The sequence below is a fragment of the Castor canadensis genome, chromosome 4 (assembly GCF_047511655.1).
Source record: "Castor canadensis chromosome 4, mCasCan1.hap1v2, whole genome shotgun sequence".
In the NCBI taxonomy this organism is placed as follows: domain Eukaryota; kingdom Metazoa; phylum Chordata; class Mammalia; order Rodentia; family Castoridae; genus Castor; species Castor canadensis.
This window is the reverse complement of record NC_133389.1, coordinates 185,081,896-185,104,129: the sequence shown is the minus strand read 5'-3', so window position 1 is coordinate 185,104,129 and position 22,234 is coordinate 185,081,896. Positions and strand designations below refer to the sequence as shown.

Here is a 22,234-nt window from a genome sequence, read left to right as displayed (position 1 = left end):
GTGACTGGTCTTTATGAGAAGATGGACATGTGGAGACAGATACAGGGAGAGGCCCTGTGACAACAGAGATGATCCCCGAGTGATGTAGCTAAAAGCTGAGGAGTGCATGAGTGAACAGTCAGCTACCAGACCTAGAGAAAGCCAAGGGAGGTCCTCCTGCAGCTTTCAGAGGGAACACAGCCAAGCCGACACTTTGTGTACTTCTAGCCTCCAGAGTTGTGAGATTGTACACCCAGTTTGTGGTACCTTGTTATGGCAGTTCTTGGAAACTAATACAGAAACTAATAGTATTAACTTTTACATTTAGACCTATGATCCATTTTGAGTTAATTTTCATAGATGTAAAGAGGTAAAGGTCAAAGGTTATTTCTCTCGTGGATATCAAGCTACTCCAGCTGTAGCTGTTAAAAAGGCTATCTTTTCTCCATGGATGACCTTAGTACTTTTGTCAAAAGTGAAATTTGCCATGTATGGGTGGCTTTATGTCTGGATGTTTTCTGTGTTATATGTTTATCCTCCTGCCAACTGCTGCTTGATTGCTGGTCCAGTATAGTCGAGGCTTGAATTGGGTCTTCCAGTTCATTCTTTTTCTTCAGTATTGTCTTGGCTGTTCTATGTTTGTTTGTTTGTTTGTTTTTTGCCTTTTTGTATAAAACTTAGAATTAGCTTTTTAGTTCTTATAAAAGCATCCTTCCTTTCCCTTCCTTCCCCCTACCTCCTGTTCTCCCTCAGTCCCCTTTCTTTTCTTTTGGTGGTACTCGGATTTGAACTCAGGGCCTGTGCTTGCTAGGCAGGTGCTCTACCACTTGAGCCATGCCCACAAGCCCTTTTTGTTTTGGTTATTTTTTGATAGTTTCTCATGTTTTTGCCCAGGTCAGCTTGAACTGTCATCCTCCTACAGCTAGAATAACAGGTGTGCATCACCAAGCCTCATTTATTGGTTGAGATGGGGGTATTGCTGACTTTTTGCCATGAACTGCTGTCCTTTGAATCTCTGCCCTCCTTTTCTTTTTTTTTCCACCTTTGATATCATTGTATAGCCCTTGCGGGCCTCAGACTTGCTTTCCTCCTGCTTCAGCCTCCCAAGTGCTGGGATTACAGGTATGGCCACCGCCACCACACCCAGTTTGCTGAGATTTTGATTGAGATTCTGCTGGATTGGTTTGAGGTGATGCTGGGCCCTCTGATCCATGGCACACATTTGTCTGTTAGTTTTGCTCTTTATTTTCTTGCAGCCATGCTTGTGGTTGCATTGTACATGTTCTTGCACATATTTTATTAGATTTCCCCTTAGTATTTCATGTTTTTTATGTTTCTATATGTGTGGGGTTTTTTTCTTAAATTAGTTTCTAGGCTTGGGCATAGTGGCTCATACCAGCTACTTAGGAGACAGAGAAGATAGCCATGTGAAGACAGACACAGGGAGAGGCCAGGTGATGACAATAGTACTTTGAGGCCAGCCTGGGCAAAAAGTGACATCCCATCTCAGCCAATAATCTGGGCATGCTGGTGTGTACGTACCATCCCAGCTACTTGAAGGTATAAATAGGAGGATGCAGTACAGGCTAGTCTAGGGAAAAATTAAACCAAAAAGGAATGGAGGTGTGGCTCAAGAGGTAGAGTGCCAGCCTAGCAAGTGTGAGGCCCTGAGTTCAAACCCCAGTACTGCCAAAATGGAAAAAGTAATTTCCAGGCATTCATTACTGCTATCTAGAAATACAGTTGGTGTTTATGTATTTCTCTTGTTCCCTATGACTTTGCTGAACTTAGTTGTTCTTCACCATGTCTTTTATGATTCAAGACAGTGTTACTACATCCTTGTGGGCTGTGTGCCTGTTTCTTTTTCTTGCTTGCTTATACTGAGCAGGATTCCAGGACTGTTGAACAAAAGGCACCTGGGGGACTTCCTCCTGGGCTTGGAGGGGCAGCATTTAGTCTATCACTCTGTGTGCTGCCAGCTGCAGGCTTCTCATAGATGTTCTTTGTCTGGCCAAAGCAGCTCTGTTTTGAATTTGTGGTGTTTTACCCCAAAGGGCTGTTAAATTTTGTTAAATGCTTTTTTCCTGGATCACTTGATAAGCTCATGTGACTTTTCTTCCTTGTTCCTTTTCTTTTTCCTGTTGATGTGGTGGATTACATAGATTGATTTCCAAATACTGAACCAACCTTTCGTGCCTGTAACAAGCCTCTCTTGGTTATGGTATGCTTCCCTTTTAATCTCTTGCATAATTGAATTTGCTAATGTTTTGAGAATTCTTATCTCTATGTTAGTGAGCGCTATTGGTCAGTAGTTTCCTTTTCTAGTAGTGTGTCTGGTTTTGGCATTGGGGGGCTGGGAAACGTTTTCTTCTTTTGTAGTTTCTAGGAGAGTTCGTCTACTACTGATGTTATTTCCTTCTTAAGCTTTTTTTTGCTTTATTGTGCTGTTGGGGGGTTGAACCCAGGGCCTTGTGCGTGCTAGGCAAGCACTGTACTACTAACCTTCAGCCCTTAAATGTTTGATAGAATTCACCAGTGAGGCCATCCAGGCTTAGAGTTTTCTTTGTGAGAAAATTTTAATTACAAATTAAGTTTTTCAGTTCTATTATTATTTATTTTTGGTTGCACTGGAATTTGAACTTGGGGCCTTATGCTTGCTAGGCAGGCTCTCTACCATGGAGCTTTTCTACCAGCCCTAGTTCTATAATTTAAAAAATGCATTTCTTAAAGGCTTGTTTGCCTGAAAGGCTAAGAGACTCATTGAAAACATAGTTAACTGTGTGTGAGAAATGTTTGTTCACTTGTGACCCTACCTCTGTATGTTAAAACGTAGGCCTCCATTGCGCATACTGGGTCTGATCATGCCATGCTAGTGTTCCTGGTTTGATTTTTCTGTTGAATCTCACTAAGAGTAGTTGTTTTTCTTCTTTGTAGGTTAGAAGACAGCATATTTAATTGATCTTAATCCTTGGAAAACTGTATTTAGGATATTTTGTTTCTGAGAGGATTGCTTTTGCCAGAACCTAAGGGTTTAACTGAATTGGGACCACATTAGCCCTCTCTCAGGGTCCCTGGCCCATTTTAGGGGTCTCAGGACAGCTCTCTTGGGACCACTCACTTTGATCCTACTTTGACTCTTGTGTGTTATTTTTAATTTGTGGAATTTTTGGAAGCTCTTCCTCCTTTCCTGTTTCTTCGCCTATCACAACACTCTTATGAGCTCTGGCTATTATAAAATGCAAGGGCTACTGAGTTATACAATCTGTTATGTTGAGTCTTGCATTTTTCTTGAACTTTTATCTTTTGTTCTTAAATTTACCCAGAACCAAGTCTTGTACATGGGAAGATATGGGGATACATTTTTATCCCAAATTGTTTAACTCCATTTAAGACTAGCAGATAAAAATGATTAAGTATTGAGTCCTGACTTAGTCCTGACTTAGTTCTTTGCGTCCCTTCAGAAGTGCTACAGGCTGTGTGTTTTGGTATCCTCATTTTATACGTGGGTACTGGCACTTGAAAAGCCGTGTTGTCTGTCCAAGGTCATGCTGTGGGTTCCCCATTGATTGGAAATAGGCTCTTCATTGTGTGCCAGGCTTTTTTGTGTTTATTGGTCTGTTTCTCTGAAATCAATTATGTCATATTTTGTATTTATTTGGTTTGTGTAGCTCTATGGGATTTTGTGATGTCAATATTCTGTTTCTGTTGGGGTCCTCAGTTTTCCTTTTAAGTGTCATTGGGAATTGGTGGAAGTCCAAGGAAGTCCTTAGAGGGAGTGGCTCTCAATTTATGGCCCCAGTAGGTCCTTGTCTCCAGCACAGAAAAGAATTTCAGGTCAAGACAGAAGGCAAGGTTAGAGACTAGCAGTATTTATTGAGCAAAGCAGAAAGCAGAGCAAGACACACTTCATAAGCAATATGCAAATGTATTATAGAGACACAAATGAGTCAGTTTAACATCAGGAGTATTGATACTAAGTAAAATAAGAGAGCGGTTTAGCTTGAACATTCCTTTAGCTAAGAGCCCTTTTGCCCTGAGCCTCTGACACATTTAAATCATTCTTGGTGCTATAGTGTTTGACATATTCAGTTTGACTGCGGACATTAACTGCTAATCTGGGTCGCAGCCACACAAATGCCCGTTTCTCTTTTTGTAAGCGTTTCTGTGATCACCAGGGTCATTTTACTGAACATCTTTCTGAAGATAAGTGTTTTCTTCAAGATGCACCGATTTGGTTCTCGGGCCATGTTAATCATCTCGGCAAGGCTAGAGTGGTTTGTTTTTTTTTTTTACTGTATGGTGCAGCTATGAGGGATGTGCATATGAGATCAGAGAGAAAGGCTCCCAATCAAGTTCTTCATTAATAAAATATTTCTTCGTAGTTCCTGGCTCTTAATCCTCATGACTTACTTTTTCTAACCCATTCTGCCTCACAGAGTGCTCCTGCCGTGCTGAAATTGGGAGCTGACAGCTGAAGTGAGCATGGGTCAGGCCTTTAGATTTATGGGTCGAGGAACATGAGTGCAAGGGAGGCTCCGAACCATAATCAACGTATGTACAGTTAGGCTTACAACTTGAAAGCCAGGATAGAACTGGAGGATTGGGATTCCTTGGAACTACTTAGCGGGAATGTGGTGGTGGTGGAAGAGTGGCTCCGTTTCCCTCCAACCCCAGGTTTGCACTGTGAAGGGCCTGTGTGCTGTGTCAGGCCCCTCACTCACCTGCTTGCTCAAGTTTTGTCTTTCTTTCGAGGTACCTTTTTAGAATGTTTTTGGGTCTGGGCATGCTGACCCTGTGTGAGAAGAGGGCCTTGAAAATAGGCTCCAGGCCATTTAGTCAGGAGCCTTGGGGTTCTGGGTATCTAGAAGGAGGTCTAGAAGAGGGGGCTCAGGCTTGGGGTGGGTATGTCTTGCCTCTGTTTTCTACTTCACAGGGGACTTCAGCCACTGGTTCCAGTATTGGTCACAGAATGCTCTCTTATTGTCAGATGACAGTAAGATGACAATCTACTCCTGGATGACCAGGTGGGCAAAGAAGGCTTTAAACTTAGTTGCTCTCCGTTGAGTGGCCACGAGCACAGGGCACTGTTGCATTCGTGGCTCACATGCTTGCCCATGTGACACACAGACCACCCTGTCCTCACTGTGGGCAGTCACGGAAGTGTGTGCACATGAAAAGACCATAGGAATTCAGCACGCACATAGAAGTGTTTGTCAATGCCCATTTTAGCAGCATTGTTTTCTGGTTGTGATCCTGTACTGTAGTCTCCATTGGAGGAAACTCAGGACACATGGTATTTTTCTGTATTTTTTCTTAGATCAATACTTGAATCTACAATTATATCAAAGTAATTAAAAACAAAAACACCTCTGGTGCTAGTGCTAGGTCCATCTGTGGGAGAGTGGAGCTTAGCTAAGAGCTAAGGAGTGTGAAGCATACTCTTGGCTGTGGCTTTACTGGGTGCTGCAAGGTGGTTCTCTGTGTTGTGGTGGCACAAGAGTTGTGCAGACCCTCGGGAGCTGGGGGTTCTCATGGCATCTGTAATGATCTTAACCCGGGAGTATTTCCACTTATGTTTAACCTGCAACTTCTGCCTTCCCTTGTGGCACCTTCCTACTCCATTCCTTGTTTTTCCCATTTTACTTTCTCATTTTCTCGTGCCTTCATATGTATTCCTGTGACAGTTTCTTTTAGCACAGCTTTGGATTGACCGTACTCACTGTGGTGGATGGCGTTGCATGTATGTCTTTTGTGAGGCATTAGCTGGTTAAACTGCCTGTGCATTTTTGCATTGCAGAGGTTAACGAGACACCCTTTGTCTTCCAGGCGAGGTGAGGACTCCTAGAGGTGGGAGCTTGGGGACTGGCCCTCCTGCTCCCCATGGAGGACAGAGACACACCCACCTTTGATGAGGACCACAGATGCCTGGCTGGGAGGCTTCCTGTGCCGGAGGGCCCAGTCACACAGTTCACCTCTGAGCCCATCAAGACATTCTCCCCAGTCCATAGACACCTGAGCAGAAAGAATGGACTTTCCAAACTCTGCCAGAGCAGGATGGCGCTCTCTGGTAATGAGATCTCTCTGTTGGGCACATCAGCTCTGTAAACCAAAAATGTGAAGTTGCTGTTTTCTCCCCTGGGCACCCTTTTGTCAGTGACTAGAGTCAGTTCTTGTGTTCTTGTGAGGAAGAGTTGTGTGCTGAGGTGCTGAGGTACTGAAGAGGACACCCCAGGCCTTCACATTTACTGACTGTGCAGCAAGTAAGGGCTTTCCACCTGGACAGAGGGGATCCTGACCGTCAGGTTTTACCTTGCAGGGATGAGGACAAGGGCAACCACTTTTGTAGTGTGGGTATCCCTGCGCCACAGCTGGCTGAGCTTTCCAGTCAGTGGTGCCTCCTGTGCCCAGGTACCCCGCAGCCCTGGGCCACAGCCAAGAGGAAGGCACTGCCCACCTTGAGGGACATATTTTGTGATGAGTGCTTGAGACAACAGAATGGTTTCTTGAAGTTGAGGTGAACCTAGAAAACAGGGAAATCTTATAGGAAGAGAATGGAGTAGAGCTGCGGGGAAGGCTGGGATTCCGTCTTGAGACATGGGTGCCAGGGTTGTGGAGTGGCTTCACGGGGTGCTGGTCCTGGGGTGACTGGAGCAGTAGGTCCTGGGAAAGGGCCACAGGAAGCCATGTCTTGAGACTGGCAGCCTCTCACATGGTGGCTTCCCCTGGTACTGGCAATCCTAGGGGCATTCTCTGCAGTGCTGGAGAATTGCTTTTTGTTTGTTTGTTTGGGGTGCTGGAGGGTTGAACTCAGGGCCTCATGCTTGTTAGGCTTATGCTATGCCACTTGTGCCATGTTCCCAGCCCTTTGTTGCTTTTACTTATATTTGGGTTATGGTCTTGTGTTTTTGCCCAGGCTGGCCTGGATTGTGAGCCTCCTATTTATGCTTCCTATGTTGTTGAAATAGGTGGCACCAACATGCCCAGTTATTGTTTGAGATGGTGTCTTGCTAACTTTTTGCCCAGCCTGGCCTTGAACCATGATCATTCCAGTCGCTGCCTTCTGAATAGCTGGGATTGCAGGTGTGAGCCAGTTGCCTGGCCCATAGACTGGTTTTAAGGGGATCCTTCTGGTCATTGCACAAGGAGCAGGGGCAAGAGCGAGAGGTGTGAGGAAGGGGGTGGCCTTGCTCTGGGACTTGCCTGAGAAGAGGAGGGATGGCAAGGTGGCCATGTGGGTGCTAGCCTCCGAGGATGGTCGGAGTGAGACTACTTACTGAGGAAATCTAGATCCTAGATGAAGAATGTGGAGGAGCAGATGGGATGGGGAAGCAGTGAAGACTCAGGTTGTGCATGTTCAGTTTCTCCCTGGAAGGATGCAGGCAGGAGAGGGAGTGAGCAGTTAGGCCCAGGGGTGGGTCAGGATTGGTGGTGAGTGTGCAGGCCAACAGTTCATTGATCTTTCAAGGGTGTTTGAAAGTGCTGAGGAGCAGGTGAGGTGCAGCCAGATCAGAGGTGGGGAAGGGAAAGGAACTCAGGTGCCTGGAAGGGGCAATCCAGCCAGGGTTGCGTGGCTGTGGAGGGTGGCCAGAGGCCCAGTGCTGTGGGTAAGTAGAGTACAGTGAGGACTGAGGACTGACTGCTGGGCCAAGCATTTTGGAAGCCACTAGAGAGCAGCTCCTCTGGAGTGGTGGGCAGGTGAGCAGGTGGGCAGCAGGAAGCTTCTGAATTGTGTGACATTTTCTGGGAAAAAGTAGCAGGGCAGTTCTGGAGGTGCTATGGGGTTTTGGGATGACTGACACAGGAGAGGAGGAGACATTGGTAAGTGGAGGGACAGGGCCTGAAAGTGTGATTTATTATTTCTGTTTTTATTTATTTATTTTTCTGGTAGGACCGAGGTTTGAACTCAGGGCTTCCCGTTTGCAAAGCAGGAGCTCTACTGCTTGAGGCAAGACTCCAGTTCATTTTGTTCGGGTTATTTTTTTTGGAGATGGAGTCTCACTAACTATTTGCTTGAGCTGGCCTTACACTGTGATCCTCCTGATCTTAACCTCCCAGGTAGCTAGGATTGCATGTGTGTGAGCCACCTGTGCCTGACAGCGATGTTGATCTTGGGCTCTTTGTGCTTTCTGGGCCACTGAGCACTGGAGGGCTATTTAATTGGGACTCGTTCAGATACTCAGGTCTAGTGCTTTCTTTCCTCTCCTTTCCTTTCCAGAGGATAGGTGGAGCTCCTACTGTTTGTCATCGCTGGCTGCCCAAAACATCTGCACAAGCAAACTGCACTGCCCCACCACACCCGAGCATGCGGACCTAGCAGGGTCTCTGGGCAGTGCGTCCTGCTGCTCCCTGCTGCGCGGCCTGTCTTCAGGGTGGTCTGCGCCCCTGCTCTCGGCCCCTGTGTGCAACCCCAACAAGGCCGTCTTCACTGTGGATGCCAAGACTACAGAGGTATCAGCATTGGTTTGAGACCCAGCTGTGGATGTTGGTTTGGGGTTTGTGCCTTAAACCTGGCACCTCAAACAAAGGAATTTGTGTTTTAAGTGTTGTATTTGGTTTTACCTGTATAGTAGCAAAGGAGATACGGTTTTGGAGAATCCTCTTCTTAGGACAGAGGTTCAAGGAAAGAGTGGGGCACATGCTTTGATGTGCTTTAGCAGCTACGTAAGAACAGAGACTCAGTGCTTGAATTAAATGTGTTTTGCATTACGTATGTTTATGTACACATAACCTGAAATTGTTAGACTGGAGCAAAGTTTATGTGAATTCTCATATTTTCTTAGTTTTGATTGTCACAGGCCCGTTTTGGCTGGTAAAATGGGGTCTTGGATGCAGTCAGCCCTGTCTGGGTCTCTTGTCTGTGAGGTTGAGACACCTGGGGTGCAGGGTGTGAATGTCGCTCTCTGACCTTGATGGAGAGGATTGGAGGCAGTGCTGGGAGAGGGTGGGTTGTCGAGTCTGGCTGGCTTCTCTGTCGTCCTTCTCCTTGGCTTTGTTGCCAGGAGTGTGAGGAGCTGCTGGTGACGTGTGTGTCCTCTCTCCTCTGCGGCTCTTCAGATCCTGGTTGCCAACGACAATGCTTGCAGGCTCCTTGGGTACAGCAGCCATGACTTGATTGGCCAGAAGCTCACACAGTTCTTCCTGAAGTCGGATTCCGATGTGGTGGAAGCCCTCAGTGAAGAGCATGTGGAGGCCGATGGCCACGCTGCAGTAGTGTTTGGCACGGTGGTAAGTGGGCATAGTGGGGCTCTTATCTTGGCTTTAAGATCAGAGCAGTATGCAGTGGTAAACGCTCCTGTTTCCTTACCCAAGCCTGAGCTGTAATCCTTGCTCTGCTGTCGGGCCAGACAGTACCAGCAAGTTGAGCATCTTTAACTGAAATGCAGTAATGGTGTTGTTAACCCCCTTCAGCTAAGGAGGGGATGGGCCTTTAAAATAAAAGCATCACAGAGACCCATGTGGTCCTATTGCTGGACCAGTTTACCCTGGAGAGAGAGTCCGTGTTTTGTTTGAGGGATGAGCCTTGGCCTGCATTTTGCAAGCATACAAGCACAATGTGAGGTTCTAAAGAGCAGAATACTTTTATTTTGCTAACTGATTCTTACATCTAAATTCTGTTTGTTTGATGTCTGGTGGGCAAGGTGGCGGGGCCAGAACTGTTTCTCTGTACAAACAGTTTCCATGTCCAGCTGGGATGTTGTCAGGGGAGCTCAGATGTTAAATGCTGAGGATGGAACTCCAGGAACAGAAGGAACCTGGAAAGAGTCAGTTGCATCAGTCAAGAATCTGACTACTACAAAGAAAAAATGACAACATTCAGTGCACATTGATGCCTATTTCTTTAAGAAATAACAGAGATTGCTTTTTCCCCTGCTATATTATTACTGTGAGGCTGAGTATATTGGATAGTGTTCTCCAGAGATTTAGAACCAGTAAAATATACATATGATCATAAAAGGGGATTCGTTAGTTTGGCTTACACGATTAGAAGTTGAATAGTCTCATAATGGCTGTCTACAGGCTGGAGGGCTGGAGAACCCAGTAGCTGCTTAGTCCAAGAGGTTGGAAGCTGTAGCAATAATGTAGCTTCAGTGTGAGGCTGAAGGCCTAGAAGCCCCCTGGAGCATTGCTGGTGCAAGTCTGTATTCAGACGTTGAGGAATCTGGAGTCTGATGTCCCCTGGTGATCACAGCAACAAAAATCACTGAGGTGCTTCCCTCTTCCTCTGCCCTTTCAGTCTATCCCAGCCACTGGTGGAGGGTCTTCCCCACTTGGTTCACTGACCCACACACCAGTCTTCTCCAGTCTTCTCTGGACACACTCTCACAGGCACATCCAGAAGTGTGCTTTACTACTTTTCTAGGTGTCTGTCAGTATAGGTGACTATTGAGACTAGTCAAATGCTGAGATTGAAAGAAGTCTATCTTGGTAAAAGGTTCATGCAGACTGTAAAACTAAATCTCAGAAACCTCATTTATACGCTGGTAGATTTCTGAAATATAAAACAGGTGAGTGGAGGCTGACTACTTGGAAGTGCTGGAACATGGGGGTGGGCCTCTCCTGGTGGCAGCCGCTTGGCCATGCTGCTCTTAGAGGTCCTCGGTAAGACACTTTGTGCCTCGGTGCAGCCTGTGTGTATCCACAGGTGGACGTTGTCAGTCGCAGTGGGGAGAAGATTCCGGTCTCTGTGTGGATGAAGAGGGTGCAGCGAGAGCGCGGCCTGTGCTGTGTGGTTGTCCTGGAGCCTGTGGAGAGGGTCTCAGCCTGGGTTGTCTTCCAGAGTGATGTGAGTATGTTTTCACGTCTTGGGTATGGAGCTTTGCCTGTGTAAGAAAGTGGAACCCTAGTCCCACTTCCCACCAGCCCCTCAAGCAGCGCTCTCCCTGCTCTGTGACCTGGGGCAGAAAGTGCCCATGGTGCCTGGAGGTCTGCCCCAGCTATGTCCCTTACTAACTGTGTGTGCTTGGGCAAGGAATCCACTTGCCTATGCCTCAGTTTCCCAATCTGTGAAATGGGGATATAATTATAACACCTCACAGGATTGTTCTTAGACTGAAATGGAATAGCATGTGTAAAACCCTCAGAATAGTGTGTGTGTGTAGGCAGTACTTGAATGTAAGCCTCTGGTATGGGCTAGGGCTGCTGAAGAACGCTGGAGAAAGACATTGGTTCTAATAAATCTGAACAGTGAGGAAGATGGTGTTCTTGTGGAAGCCTATTTGTATGCTCTTGTACTGTGGATGAAGAAGTTGTGAGAGTGGTCTTGCCTTTAGCTTGTAGGACCCTGCAGGGTAGTGAAGTTTAAAGCCTGGTACAGGAAGTTTTCATTTATAATACTTAACTAGCTCTGGGTTTTTCTGCAGGGAACAATCACATCCTGCGATAGTCACTATGCTCATCTCCATGGGTTTGCGTCTGGGGAGGATGTGGTTGGGCAGTGCATCACAGACCTGATCCCGTCCATACAGCTCCCTTCTCCTGGCCGTCATGTCCCAAAGGTAGGACATTGATCATCTGCACTGTGTCTGCTCCAAGGTTTGACCAAGGGCCAAAGGCTGCATGGCCTTACAGCTGACTGCTCTTGTTTCCTCATTCCTCTCTTTAATGCAGAACAGGGAGGTCTGGCTGATCGTAGGGTCTCCTCTTACATGGGTAAAGTTCCCCAGACTACCAGTAGGATGCATGCTTATAGATACATGAGGAGTTTTATTAGGAGAATTAACTCCCACGGTTTTAACACCAAGTACAAGCTGGAGATCCTGAGTGTGCTTATTGGGACTGAGCTCAAGGCCGAAGACTCATGAATCCCAGAACTGCAGGGTAAGTCTTGGAGCCCAGAGGCCCGACTGGGCTGAGTTCTGATATCCACAAGCAGAAGGAGGGTGGATCCCAGCTTTAGAAATGAGAGACCAATTCGCCTTTCTTTTTTTTTTTTTTTAACTGACTGTGGAATTCCCCCTACCTGGTCCACTCAGACTCATATGCCAGTCTCCTCTGGAAATACCCTCACAGACACACTCAGAAGTAATTCTTGACCAGCTCTCTAGGTACTTGTTCATTCAGGCAAGTCCACAGCTAATGTCGGCCCTTCCATCCTTGGAGGCAGGAGGGCTGTCTGGTGGAAGGTACGCACTGGAAGTCAGGGCTGTGACAGAGCTCTATTTGTAGCTGAATCCTCAGGCTCCCTATGACCCAACTAGCGTGTGGCCTTCACACAGGGGACCCAGGTGCTGTGACTTCCTCTGATGTCACATCTGTACCTGCAGCAGGGACAGACTGGATAGTTGGTTTGGAGCCAAAGTCAATTGTGCTGTGGCCAGAATGAGAGGTCCTTTCAGGGTGTCTTCCAAGGGGCATGGTTCTTTAAACTCAGCAGCCCCCCTACCTCCTCCCCCACCCTGGTGTCTGAGCTGTCATTTGTACGTCAAGGGAAGCAGCCTGCCCCAGCCCTTGTCCTCTATGCATCCTTACTCTGTTCTTAGGTGGCAGTAGCCCTACAGCATGGCAGGGCCCTAGCTGGCACCTGTGCTGTGGGACACTGCATGGCAGCACTGCTGACCTCCTCTCAGCAGACCTCTGACCTGCTGAGGCACATGTTCTGGAGATGTGCAGCAGAAGGCATGTGTGAGTATGTTCTTGGCTCCAAATGAGCCACCTCAGCAGCACATGGAGCCAGTAGTGAAGGGGGCCCATGTTCCTCATACCTTGTAGGGCTTGCCAGGGCCTAGGCTCAGTGAGGACTAGAAGAACCAGGTTGTGGCTCCACCCTTGACAAGGGCACTGGCTTGGATCAGCATGCAGTGCTAACACGGGTAATCCTTATGTTCAGGATGGGGGCAGATGAGCCACTTTGTCCTGCATTCTCACATCTTACAGGGTGACCCTGAAACCATTTATCACTTGTGAGGAACACTGCGTTAGTCAAGTCTCAATTGGGAAACCAAGTGCCTTTCCAGTAGTTGAAGGACTTGGGGGAGAGAGAAGAGATGGGGTCGGTTGGGCTCCTCAGATGTGAGGGACAGCAGAAAGTCAGTGCTGCAAGGTTGGAGGGACAGAAGACAGGGTGAGGGGCCAGGGCCACTCACATAGGTGGGATGCTGTCCAAGTCTGAAGAGGACTGAGAAATACTGGCTCTTCTTCCCCCTACAGACCTGGATTTGGGGGGCACAGCCTGCACTAGCCACGGTGGTGTGGGCCTAAGTGCAGGTGACACAGATGCCTGCTGTGCAAGAGGCCAGGTCCAGTCCCCTCCCTGGCTCAACACTCATTCCTCTCACTAGGCATTTCTCGACTGCCTGGGTATATGCCACTCTGGGGCCATTCTGGACCCTGAGTCCTACCTTGCCCTGATGTAGTTCTGTGGCCAGGGTGGGACTGGGGGACAGCAAGGGAGAGCAGTGTGGGTGTGGTTGGATGTATGGGGTGGAGTTGGGATCTGAAGCATCTCAGCTCAGTGCTCCATCTGCACAGAGTGCCGAGTGAGTTTTCTGTCTTTCAGAGTCTCAAGATCCAGAGATCTGTTGGGAGGGCCAGGGATGGCACCACTTTCCCTCTGAGTCTGAAGCTGAAATCCAAGCCCAGCAGCGAGGCAGCCCCTGAGCTGGGTTACCAGGCATCTGTCTGGGTGTTCTGCACCATCAGTGGCCTCATCACCCTCCTGCCAGATGGCACCATCTATGGCATCAACCACAGCTTTGCGCTGATGCTGTTTGGTTACAGGAAGACTGAGCTCCTGGGCAAGGTGGGGCTTGCTGGCCACCCATCTTCCATATACTCTGAGGAGACTGGTTCATGCATGTCACACGCCTTGTGTCTGATGGGCTGTTCCACTTGAGGTGTACCCAGGAGGGACCTAGGGCCTGGGACTTGGGGTAGGAGCAGGTGACTTACCTGTTCACAACTACACAGCTTGCTTCTCTTGGCCTCACATAGATGACCACTCTTGGACTATCTCCTGAGTCATCCCAGAGGAGGGATAGGAGTGCTCTGCCTGGAAACACTGTTCCCAATGACTACTGTGACTGATTAGATCAGGTTTAATTGTGATTATATCACAATTGTGGGGATTCAATTCTCACCCCATTGGCCTGGTTTGTCCTCACTTTTTTATTTTTTTTGCGGTACCAGGGACTGAACTCAGGGCCTATACCTTGAGCAACTCCACCAGCCCTTTTTTTGGTGATTTTTTTTTTGAGATAGGGTCTTGTGAACTATTTGCCTGGGCTGGCTTCAAACCACGATCCTCCTGATCTCTGTCTCCTGAGTAACTAGGATTGCAGGTATGAGCCACTGGTTCTTGCTATCCTCACCTCTTGAGCTCATCTGGTGGTCAGTGGAAGAGGAAGGATTTCTTCCCTGGGTTGGGCTCTTGTGGATGTCTCCTCACCAAGAATCAGGTCATTGATTAAACTGTCCCTTTTTTCTTCGCCCAAACCTACTCAGGGCAGTCCCATGATGCGTCTAAACAAATAGCCACAAGCAGTGTTTACAATATATGAAGTCATGTATTTTGGCCATGAATCAGCCTTTGACCTGAACTTAATGGAGACAGATCGTTTTGCTCTACGTGGTATCAGCCTGGGGTGACTTGCTGGCTCAGAGTAGTCTCTCCAAAGCCCCCTCTTATCACACACACTGGATGACACTGGATTTGGTGACAGCTGGTCAGAGCTTGCTAACCTTGTATGCGGCTGCAATAAGAGAGCACTCTGCTCTCCAGTAAAAATCCTAAATTGTAACCAAAGCTCAAGTTTTGTTCAACTGTGTTAAATTTTATTGAAAAGCACTTAGCTTCCTGCAACTCACATCTCCAAAATAACCACAGAAAAATGGGCTGGAGTTGTGGCTCAATTGGTAGAGTGCCTGCTTTGCAAATGTAAGCCCTGGGTTCAGTCCCACCAAAAAAAAAAGAAATGAAAAACTTCTGCATCATGTGTCAAACTGCAAGAGGGGCTGGGCTGGCTGAAGGTGCTTTGACCTCTTTCTTAACCTTGAGGCATGACTGCCCACAGACTTTGCTTACGTTTTCATTTCTCCTCTGTGAGAAGGGATCTAGTGGGTCAGAATGGATCCTCCGAGGTTCTGAAATGTCGTGCTTTCTTCCCTAGAATATCACTTTCCTGATTCCTGGTTTCTACAGCTACATGGACCTTGCCTATGATAGTTTGGTACGCCTGCCAGACTTGACCAACTGCCTGAACATCAGCAGTGAAAGTGGGCCTGCCGAGCTGGGTGGGGACCTGGCCAGTGGTGCCCAGGGTAAGACTGGCCTCCTCCTCCCTGGAGTTCCTGGGATACCCAGTCCCATGGGCCTGTGCCTCTGTGATATGTGGAAGGAACAGAAGCCACCAACCATCCCTCCAGAGACTCAGGTGGTGGGACAGAATGAGCAGCAGGTAGCTGTTTCCTAGTTTGCTGTTTCTCTGTCTTTCACAGGCCTTCTTGTCCCCAAGAGATGGGTAGTTGCGGGTAATTTTTACAAGTGTATTAGCGTCTAGAAGGGAAATAGAAAGTCCCCCAAGATTACATCATTTGTGCCCATGTCTGAGACACAAGTAGCTGACAGTCTTATCTTTTTAAAGACATTGTATTTCCTCATATAGAATAAGACTGAATTCGTGTAGCATGTCATTTATTTCTAAATGAAATATTCCTAGCATATTTGTTAACTATGGTTATCCCTGGTGGTTTTAATTTAGTGCTTTAAATCACATAGATGCATATTTTTGCGTTTTATTTATGTATTTATTTAATTTAGTGGCACTGGAGTTTAAACTCAGGGGGCGTTCTACACTTGAGCCACCCCACCATCTTTTTTTATTGAGTATTTTTGAAATAGGGTGTCTGGAACTTTTTGCTTGGGGTTGGTTTTGAACTGTGATCCTCCTGATCTTTGTCTCCTTAGTAGCTAGCACTACAGGTGTGAGCCACCAGAGCCTGGCAGCATCCCTTTATGTGACGTCTTAGGCCGTGGTTTATGGAGACTGTGAATGCATAGCCTCCTGTTCCAAGGGACCTCCCCTGGTCATGATGCTGGGAGGAAGAAGGACCCACTGAATGCCCTGTGAAGCCAATGTCTGAACCCCCTGGAGTCCTGGGCTGTGCCAGGGCTGGTGGGTTCAGATGATGTGGCATGGCATGGGTGTCAGGCAGAGAGGACAGGTAATGAAACAGGAAGACTATGAGACAGGGATAAATGCTAGCAGAAAGTGAGGTGTGTATCATGCTAGGCCCACGGCCCTCGTGGGTGGTGCTCTTGTGGTCTAGCACATGGTGCACACACCATGTCTGCATGGAGATTTGAGGCGTGGAGGAGGTCCTTTTCTCTGTGTGCCTGTGAGTAGAAAGCACTCTTTCATGTTGCTGTTAGATCCTAGGGTTGACATGGTGCTCACCCGTGATCACATGCTGCCACAAGATGGTACCCTGAAGCTGGTGGGAAGACAAGAAGTCTCCTCCAGGACTCAGACGCATCTGGAGACTGTGTGTCAGCTGCCTTCCTCTTGCTTCTCTCAGCCCTCTCCTGAGTAAGTACTGGAATGGGAGCTTGCAGGTTTAAATAGTGAGGCCCATGGTAGGCAGAAGAGAGCATTTCAGAGAGAAGTTCGTGGCCTAGTGTCAGTGACACTCGTGTATTCAGCACCTGCTCTGTCCACACAGTGACAGTGCTTTTCCTGTGTTACTTGGCTGAGTCCTCACAGCCTCTGTGACACTATCATTCTCATCTTAGGGAAAAAGAAGTGGGCCATTGAAAATTCAGGAGTGTTTTGGTAGATTTTGGAGAACTCATGTAGGCACACACGTGTATAATTTTGAAAATCATTTGAAGCTATTCTCTTTGTACATTTTAAAGTATTTGATTTAGAGTAAAGAATTTCTCATTAGAGAATTTGGAAAAGTAAGAACAAAAAACTCACTCGTTCTGCTATCATAGTCCTGTTGCACATTTTGGTGTGTTTTCAACCAGTTCTTCTCCTTGTAAGTCTTTATGTACAACATTCCGTGAAGCACCCAAGCCTTAGGTGTGGACATGTGACCCACAGACTCTGCTGGCCCCAGATGGCTCTCTGGGCCTCCTTTGTGCACAGCATCCTGCCTGATCTGGGGTCAGAGCACAGGTCAGAGTTCCTGCCCTTGATCTTGATCTGCACAGCCCCTTCTTTCTGCCTTCCGTTGTTTGTTGCTACGTCTGTGAGATTTATCCACATTGTTGTGTTCCTGCCTTTTTGAAACGATTTTAAAAATACACGAGTCTGTTATTTTAAGTACAGAACAGTGACAAAAAGTGAAATCCCCTTGACCATCTCCTGACCGCCTCACCCAACCCTGCTCTTTCCCTAAAGGGAGACTGTCCACAGTTAGAGCCTTCAGACCTCTCTTCCAGGGCAAGTTAATATGAATGTGTGTTATGCGTACATTTCGTGCATACATTTTTCTTCTTGCATATTGCTTTTGCTCTCTTCACAAGGCCAGGGTCACACTGTGTGTGGTCCTAAGTGTGTGTGTATGTAAGTGCTGGTTCAGGTCTTGACTGTCTTCCTGTGTAGTGATGCTGCCATTGCTTATGTTCCTGTTTTCCTGTTGGCTGATGTCATGGCATTTCCTTCATTTGCTTTGACTCACTGCCTTCTTTCTGTCTAGCTGTGGGGGTGGGAGTGGGGGTGGGTTGGGGGAGGTGTGTGTGTGCTTTGCTGGCATGAACAGGGTGTCTGATACTCTCCTTGTTTGTGTTCTTCTGCAAATGGGGAGGGCGGGTCTCCTCTGTGCATTCAAGCTGTGAAGCCAAAATGGGTGATGCTCCTTAGGTGATCAGTCCCGGCCAGTGTGCACACTGATGCCAGCTGCTGGGCTCCCTTGCCAGGGTGTCCCAAGGACTGAATGTCTCAGTGGATGCATGAAGTACTCTGCTCTGCCAGCAGCTCACCTAAGGGCCAGGGCAGAGCACATCTTCTGGGACTGGTGTTCTAGGAGGAAGGTGCACTAGATTGGCTGGTTCCTGTGTTTTCTCTTAGATCAGACATTTTTTACTTCATGGTTCTAAGAATTTGATGATACAAACAGTGTAGTTAGTGTCTATAGAGATTTGCTTATTTATCCATCCACCTATTAATTCAGTCATTCACTCACTTGTTCACTTACTCGACAAATACATTTGCAAAAGATGTGAAGGCTTATCCCAGAGAGTTAAGGTCTCCTCAGGAGGAAAAGCTAACACAGTAGGAACTACCAAGGTTGGAAGGCATAGTGGGAGGGAGCGGGGCTTCCCATAGGATGCCTCTAATCTGGGGACTCCTGGGAGCTCAGTCTTACTGGTTTTAGAGAATTAATGCTAAAGCTGAGTGGGTTATTAGACTTTGGGTCAGGTGATCAAAAAGACTACAAGGCCTTGGATGGCAGTGGGGATCTTGGACTCCACAGTAGCTGGGTGGGGTGCATCCTGGCTGGAGGACCTGAGAGTGCTGGGCTGCTGTGGGCATAGGTCATAGCAGAACGTGGGCCTGTGTGAACTCTGCTGGTGGGAGGGAGGTAAGAGGCTCCCCACCCCTCCATAGCTGCCAGAATCTAGTGCAGGGCAATGCCTGACTGTAGGGCAGCTGAGGAACATCCTTTTGTTTCCTGGGTTGCTGTCATCCTAGAAACCAGGGATTCTACAAAGTCTTAACCAAAATCTTGAAATCTAAAAAGTCCCCAGCACAGAAAATTTTTTACTCAATTTGATGCCGACACACCTGATGGTCAAGTCATCCCTGAGCTGATGGGGGCTGTTGGTGGTCTTTCTTCAACCCCTGTAGTGTGAGTATTCAGATGCTTCCCTGCAGTGACAGAACCATGTCCCCAACCTGCCAAGGTTTATCAGCAAGCAATTTAGGACCTTTCTGAAGTCTCAGAACACATCTGGCACAAAGATTTTGGGTAGAAGGGCTGTGGACAGGTGTGTCCATAGAGAGAAAAGTGTACGCTGGGGCCACCAGCACCACACCCCCACTTCCCAGAAAACCCCTGCTCTTGCTGGAACTCTGAGCATGCCTTCCTCTTCATCATCTTTGTGTGGACCTTTCCTCTTATATTGTCTTTATGAATCTGTGGTGTACAGTTGCTAGGTTGCTGACATTAATGGGTTTGTTCCTTATTCCTGCTCCCCACCCCAACCCCGTATATCATATTCTGATCACCAGGTACCTGGTGGTTAGTTGTGTGGATGTTGTGTAGGAGGGGCTGGTGCAGGCCAGGTCCTGTGCTCTGCAGATCATCCTGTCTGGACTGTAGCAGCCTCCTCACTAGTCACTCACATGGAGTACACTTAGGTGTTGTGTCCCAGCTCTTGCTGACCCCCTTGCTCCTTCTCATGACTGTTCCCTTTCTGCAGGTGGGAGCGCCAGCCTTCTCTTAGAGCTGTCTCCCCGGTCGTCATGAAAACAGGCGGTGTTCGAATCGCAGTCTGCTGTTGTAGAGTTTACTCAACACTGAACCCCCGCTCCCTCCCCTGCCCCGCTCATACACCTTGCTTGGGCAGCTGCTGGGATTGCTCCTTGGCAGGTGGGGCTAGGTTCCAATACATGACAGGCAGCCCAAAGCCTGGAGTAGATGGAAGCCCCTCTCTCTGTGACATGGGGATGCTGACCACAGCATCCAGTGTGTGTGCCTACACCCTACCACTAGGTTTTCAGTAGCATTCTTTGGTACATCTTTGGTAAATGTGGATATATCTAAAAGCATTTGAGGTACTTTAATTTGGTTATAAAATTTAGTTTTTCCATCATAAATTTGTGGAGTCTAATGCTCTGTATTTGTCTCTGATAGAGGGAGAGCCAATGTGATTGCTTCTGTTGCTTCTTCTGTGACCACTAGTGACTGTGTCATCTGAATTCCTATCCCCAGGGTGGACAGCATCCCAGAGGGAGCACTGCACACAAACCACAGCAAGCAGTCATTACCCACAGACCAGCAAGACATCCCAGAGGGAAGTCCACCAACCCATAATGGACAGTTACTACCTGCAGACCAGCCAGACACCCCAGAAAGAAGCTCACTAGTCCATAATGAGCAGTTACTATCCAAGAACCAGCAAGATACCTCAGAAGAAAGTCCACCAACCCACAGCGAGTGGTTATTGCTCAAGGACCAGCAAGACACCACTGAAGGAAGCCCACCAGCCCACCATGACCAGCACACTGCTGTCTTGGGGAAAGACAATCTTGTACCAGCAGAAAACCCCAGGCAGGGACTTTTGGGAGAAAGCAGGTCGGAGCCAGTGGATGCAAAACTGTTTCCATCCTGTGGAGATTCTGAGCCTCTGCTGGCAGAGGACAGGAGCAGCAGTGTGGACCTGTGTGGTCTGCGTCAGGAAGCTCAGTGGGAGCTTGTGGGCATCAGCAGTCCTAGCAGCCCCAATCCTTGGGCCGATGCCACTATGCCAGAGCCCCACATTGCAGGGCAGCCGGCAGGAGGGGGCCTCATGACTCACTGCCCTCAGTACACAAGTGAGTGGGTCCTGCAGCAGCGAAACCAGGACTTGGCCCCCAGCCCTTCTGGAATGGTGGGTATCTCACTTGGGACGCCCACTCTGGATGAGCCGTGGCTAGGAGCCAGAAATGACCGAGAAGAGCTACAGACTTGCTTGATTAGGGAGCAGCTGTCCAAGTCAAGCTTTGCGGGAGCTCTGGGTTTTTCCAATGTTGTCTCTGCAGAGCACCCCCCTTTCTGTGATCTGGGAGGCACAGACCTGCATGGCAGCCGCTTGGGCAGCTCCTCGGCCTGCTATGCCTTGGCCACTGACATCCCTGGAGTCCTGGAGGCAGTGGAGGCCCAGGAAGCTGACATTAATTCTTATTCCTGGAACCTCAAGGAACTCTTTCTCAGTGACCAGACAGACCGAACTTCATCAAATTGTTCCTGTGCTACATCTGAACTTGGTGAGACACCCTCTCCTTCGGTGGTGGGCTCTGATTTAGATGTGGATGGTCTCCACAGGCGGAGTCCAGATATTCTGGGTGATCAAGAACTGTTGCTACTGACTGGCACCTATTTCGACCTTGGTGAAGGCCGACAGTTCCAGGAGAGCTGCCTGGATCACAATCAAGCAGAGCTGTCTGAGATTTCTTTAGTGTCTTCTGAACACTATGAAGCTAGTGACATAGAAGGCCCAGGCTGCATCCTTCCCACACTAGATGCCAGCCGCAAAGACGTGTGCCCAGCAGCAGAGGAGCCCAGGCTGAGCGCCCAGGTCACCTCTACCCCCATCACCCCTGGGGCCGCCAGCCTGCAGCCAGAGATCCATGAGGGCACCTACTCAGGGAGTTGCTACCACCGAGACGGCCTGTGGCTGAGTATGTCCCCAGCCCTGTGGGGGGAGCACACACTACCCCCAGAGGACAGTGCAGTGGGGGGTGTAGGGCCATCAGGAGGTTGTATGTCTAAATGGTTTTGTTAAAGGACAGTGTCTTATTACCTGCTTCTTGAACATTAGGATTACAAATGCTTGTGCTTGGAGAGAGGGAGCCCAGAATCCTAGCCACACTCCTGGTCACCTATGCCAGGTCACATTGAATCTGAGAGGTTGGGATGATGTTCATAGGGCAAGGGGTTCGCCATTCTCAGGATGCTCTGGTCTCTACAGAGCCCCTTGTGAGGTGGGGCTTGATGGCCAGGCTGATTCTGTGTGTCTCAGTGTCCCTTTTATTTCCCTGGTTTCTTAATAGGTGCACATTATTGTAGCCAATTATCTCCACACTGCTGACTGTACAGCATGAATTGCTATGGCTCTTTTCCTAAATTAAAAAAAAAATATATATAATACTTTATTTGTAGAAATACTAGAAAACATAAACAAGAAAAAAATCAGCTGTAAGCCCCTCCCCCCACACACACCATAAAAAGATACACATTTGTTTGTTTTGGTATACACCTAGGAAGCCTCCTAGGTAAAAATATGTTTACCCCTCTACAAAAATAAACGTGCTTTAAGAAGGCTTAAGACTGTGTGTGTGTGTGTGTGTGTGTGTGTGTGTGTGTGCATGTGTGTGTTTAAAGTTAATATGGCTCTGTAACTAGGGCATGGGTTTTTGTATATGGCTTTACTTAAGCATTCACATTTCTGTCACTGGAAAGCAGAGGAACTGCTCTTTCTGGGCTTTTCTAAGCTGGGTGGTCTGCAGTCTCCCTTGGGTGTCCCTTGGCTCCTGGCTTCCCTGCATGCTGAAATGGTGGCTTCCTTGCTGGTCCTGATAGATTTTCTCCTTCTCCAAGCCAAGGAACCACC

The 22,234-nt window shown here is 48.0% G+C and overlaps 1 protein-coding gene across 8 annotated transcripts in view; it reads left to right on the top strand.

The window, feature by feature from the left end:
* Pask (PAS domain containing serine/threonine kinase) overlaps window positions 1-22,234 on the top strand; it is a 44,819-nt gene that overhangs the window by 5,979 nt on the left and 16,606 nt on the right. For 4 of the 8 annotated variants that reach the window (XR_012447454.1, XM_020183052.2, XM_074072257.1 and 1 more), the window contains exons 2-10: window positions 5,806-6,046; window positions 8,195-8,427; window positions 9,034-9,204; window positions 10,622-10,762; window positions 11,340-11,474; window positions 13,475-13,717; window positions 15,084-15,234; window positions 16,346-16,502; window positions 19,855-21,302. Coding sequence is in view for 7 of the 8 variants with exons in the window: in XM_020183052.2 (XP_020038641.1) it covers window positions 5,860-6,046; window positions 8,195-8,427; window positions 9,034-9,204; window positions 10,622-10,762; window positions 11,340-11,474; window positions 13,475-13,717; window positions 15,084-15,234; window positions 16,346-16,502; window positions 19,855-21,302 (2,866 nt within the window). In the remaining variant the exon portion in view is untranslated. Of the gene's footprint in view, window positions 1-782; window positions 2,201-4,415; window positions 4,531-4,912; window positions 5,004-5,805; window positions 6,047-8,194; window positions 8,428-9,033; window positions 9,205-10,621; window positions 10,763-11,339; window positions 11,475-13,474; window positions 13,718-15,083; window positions 15,235-16,345; window positions 16,503-19,854; window positions 21,303-22,234 lie in introns of those variants that run through there. The other 4 variants (XM_074072254.1, XM_074072255.1, XM_074072256.1 and 1 more) reach the window with 4 other exon arrangements.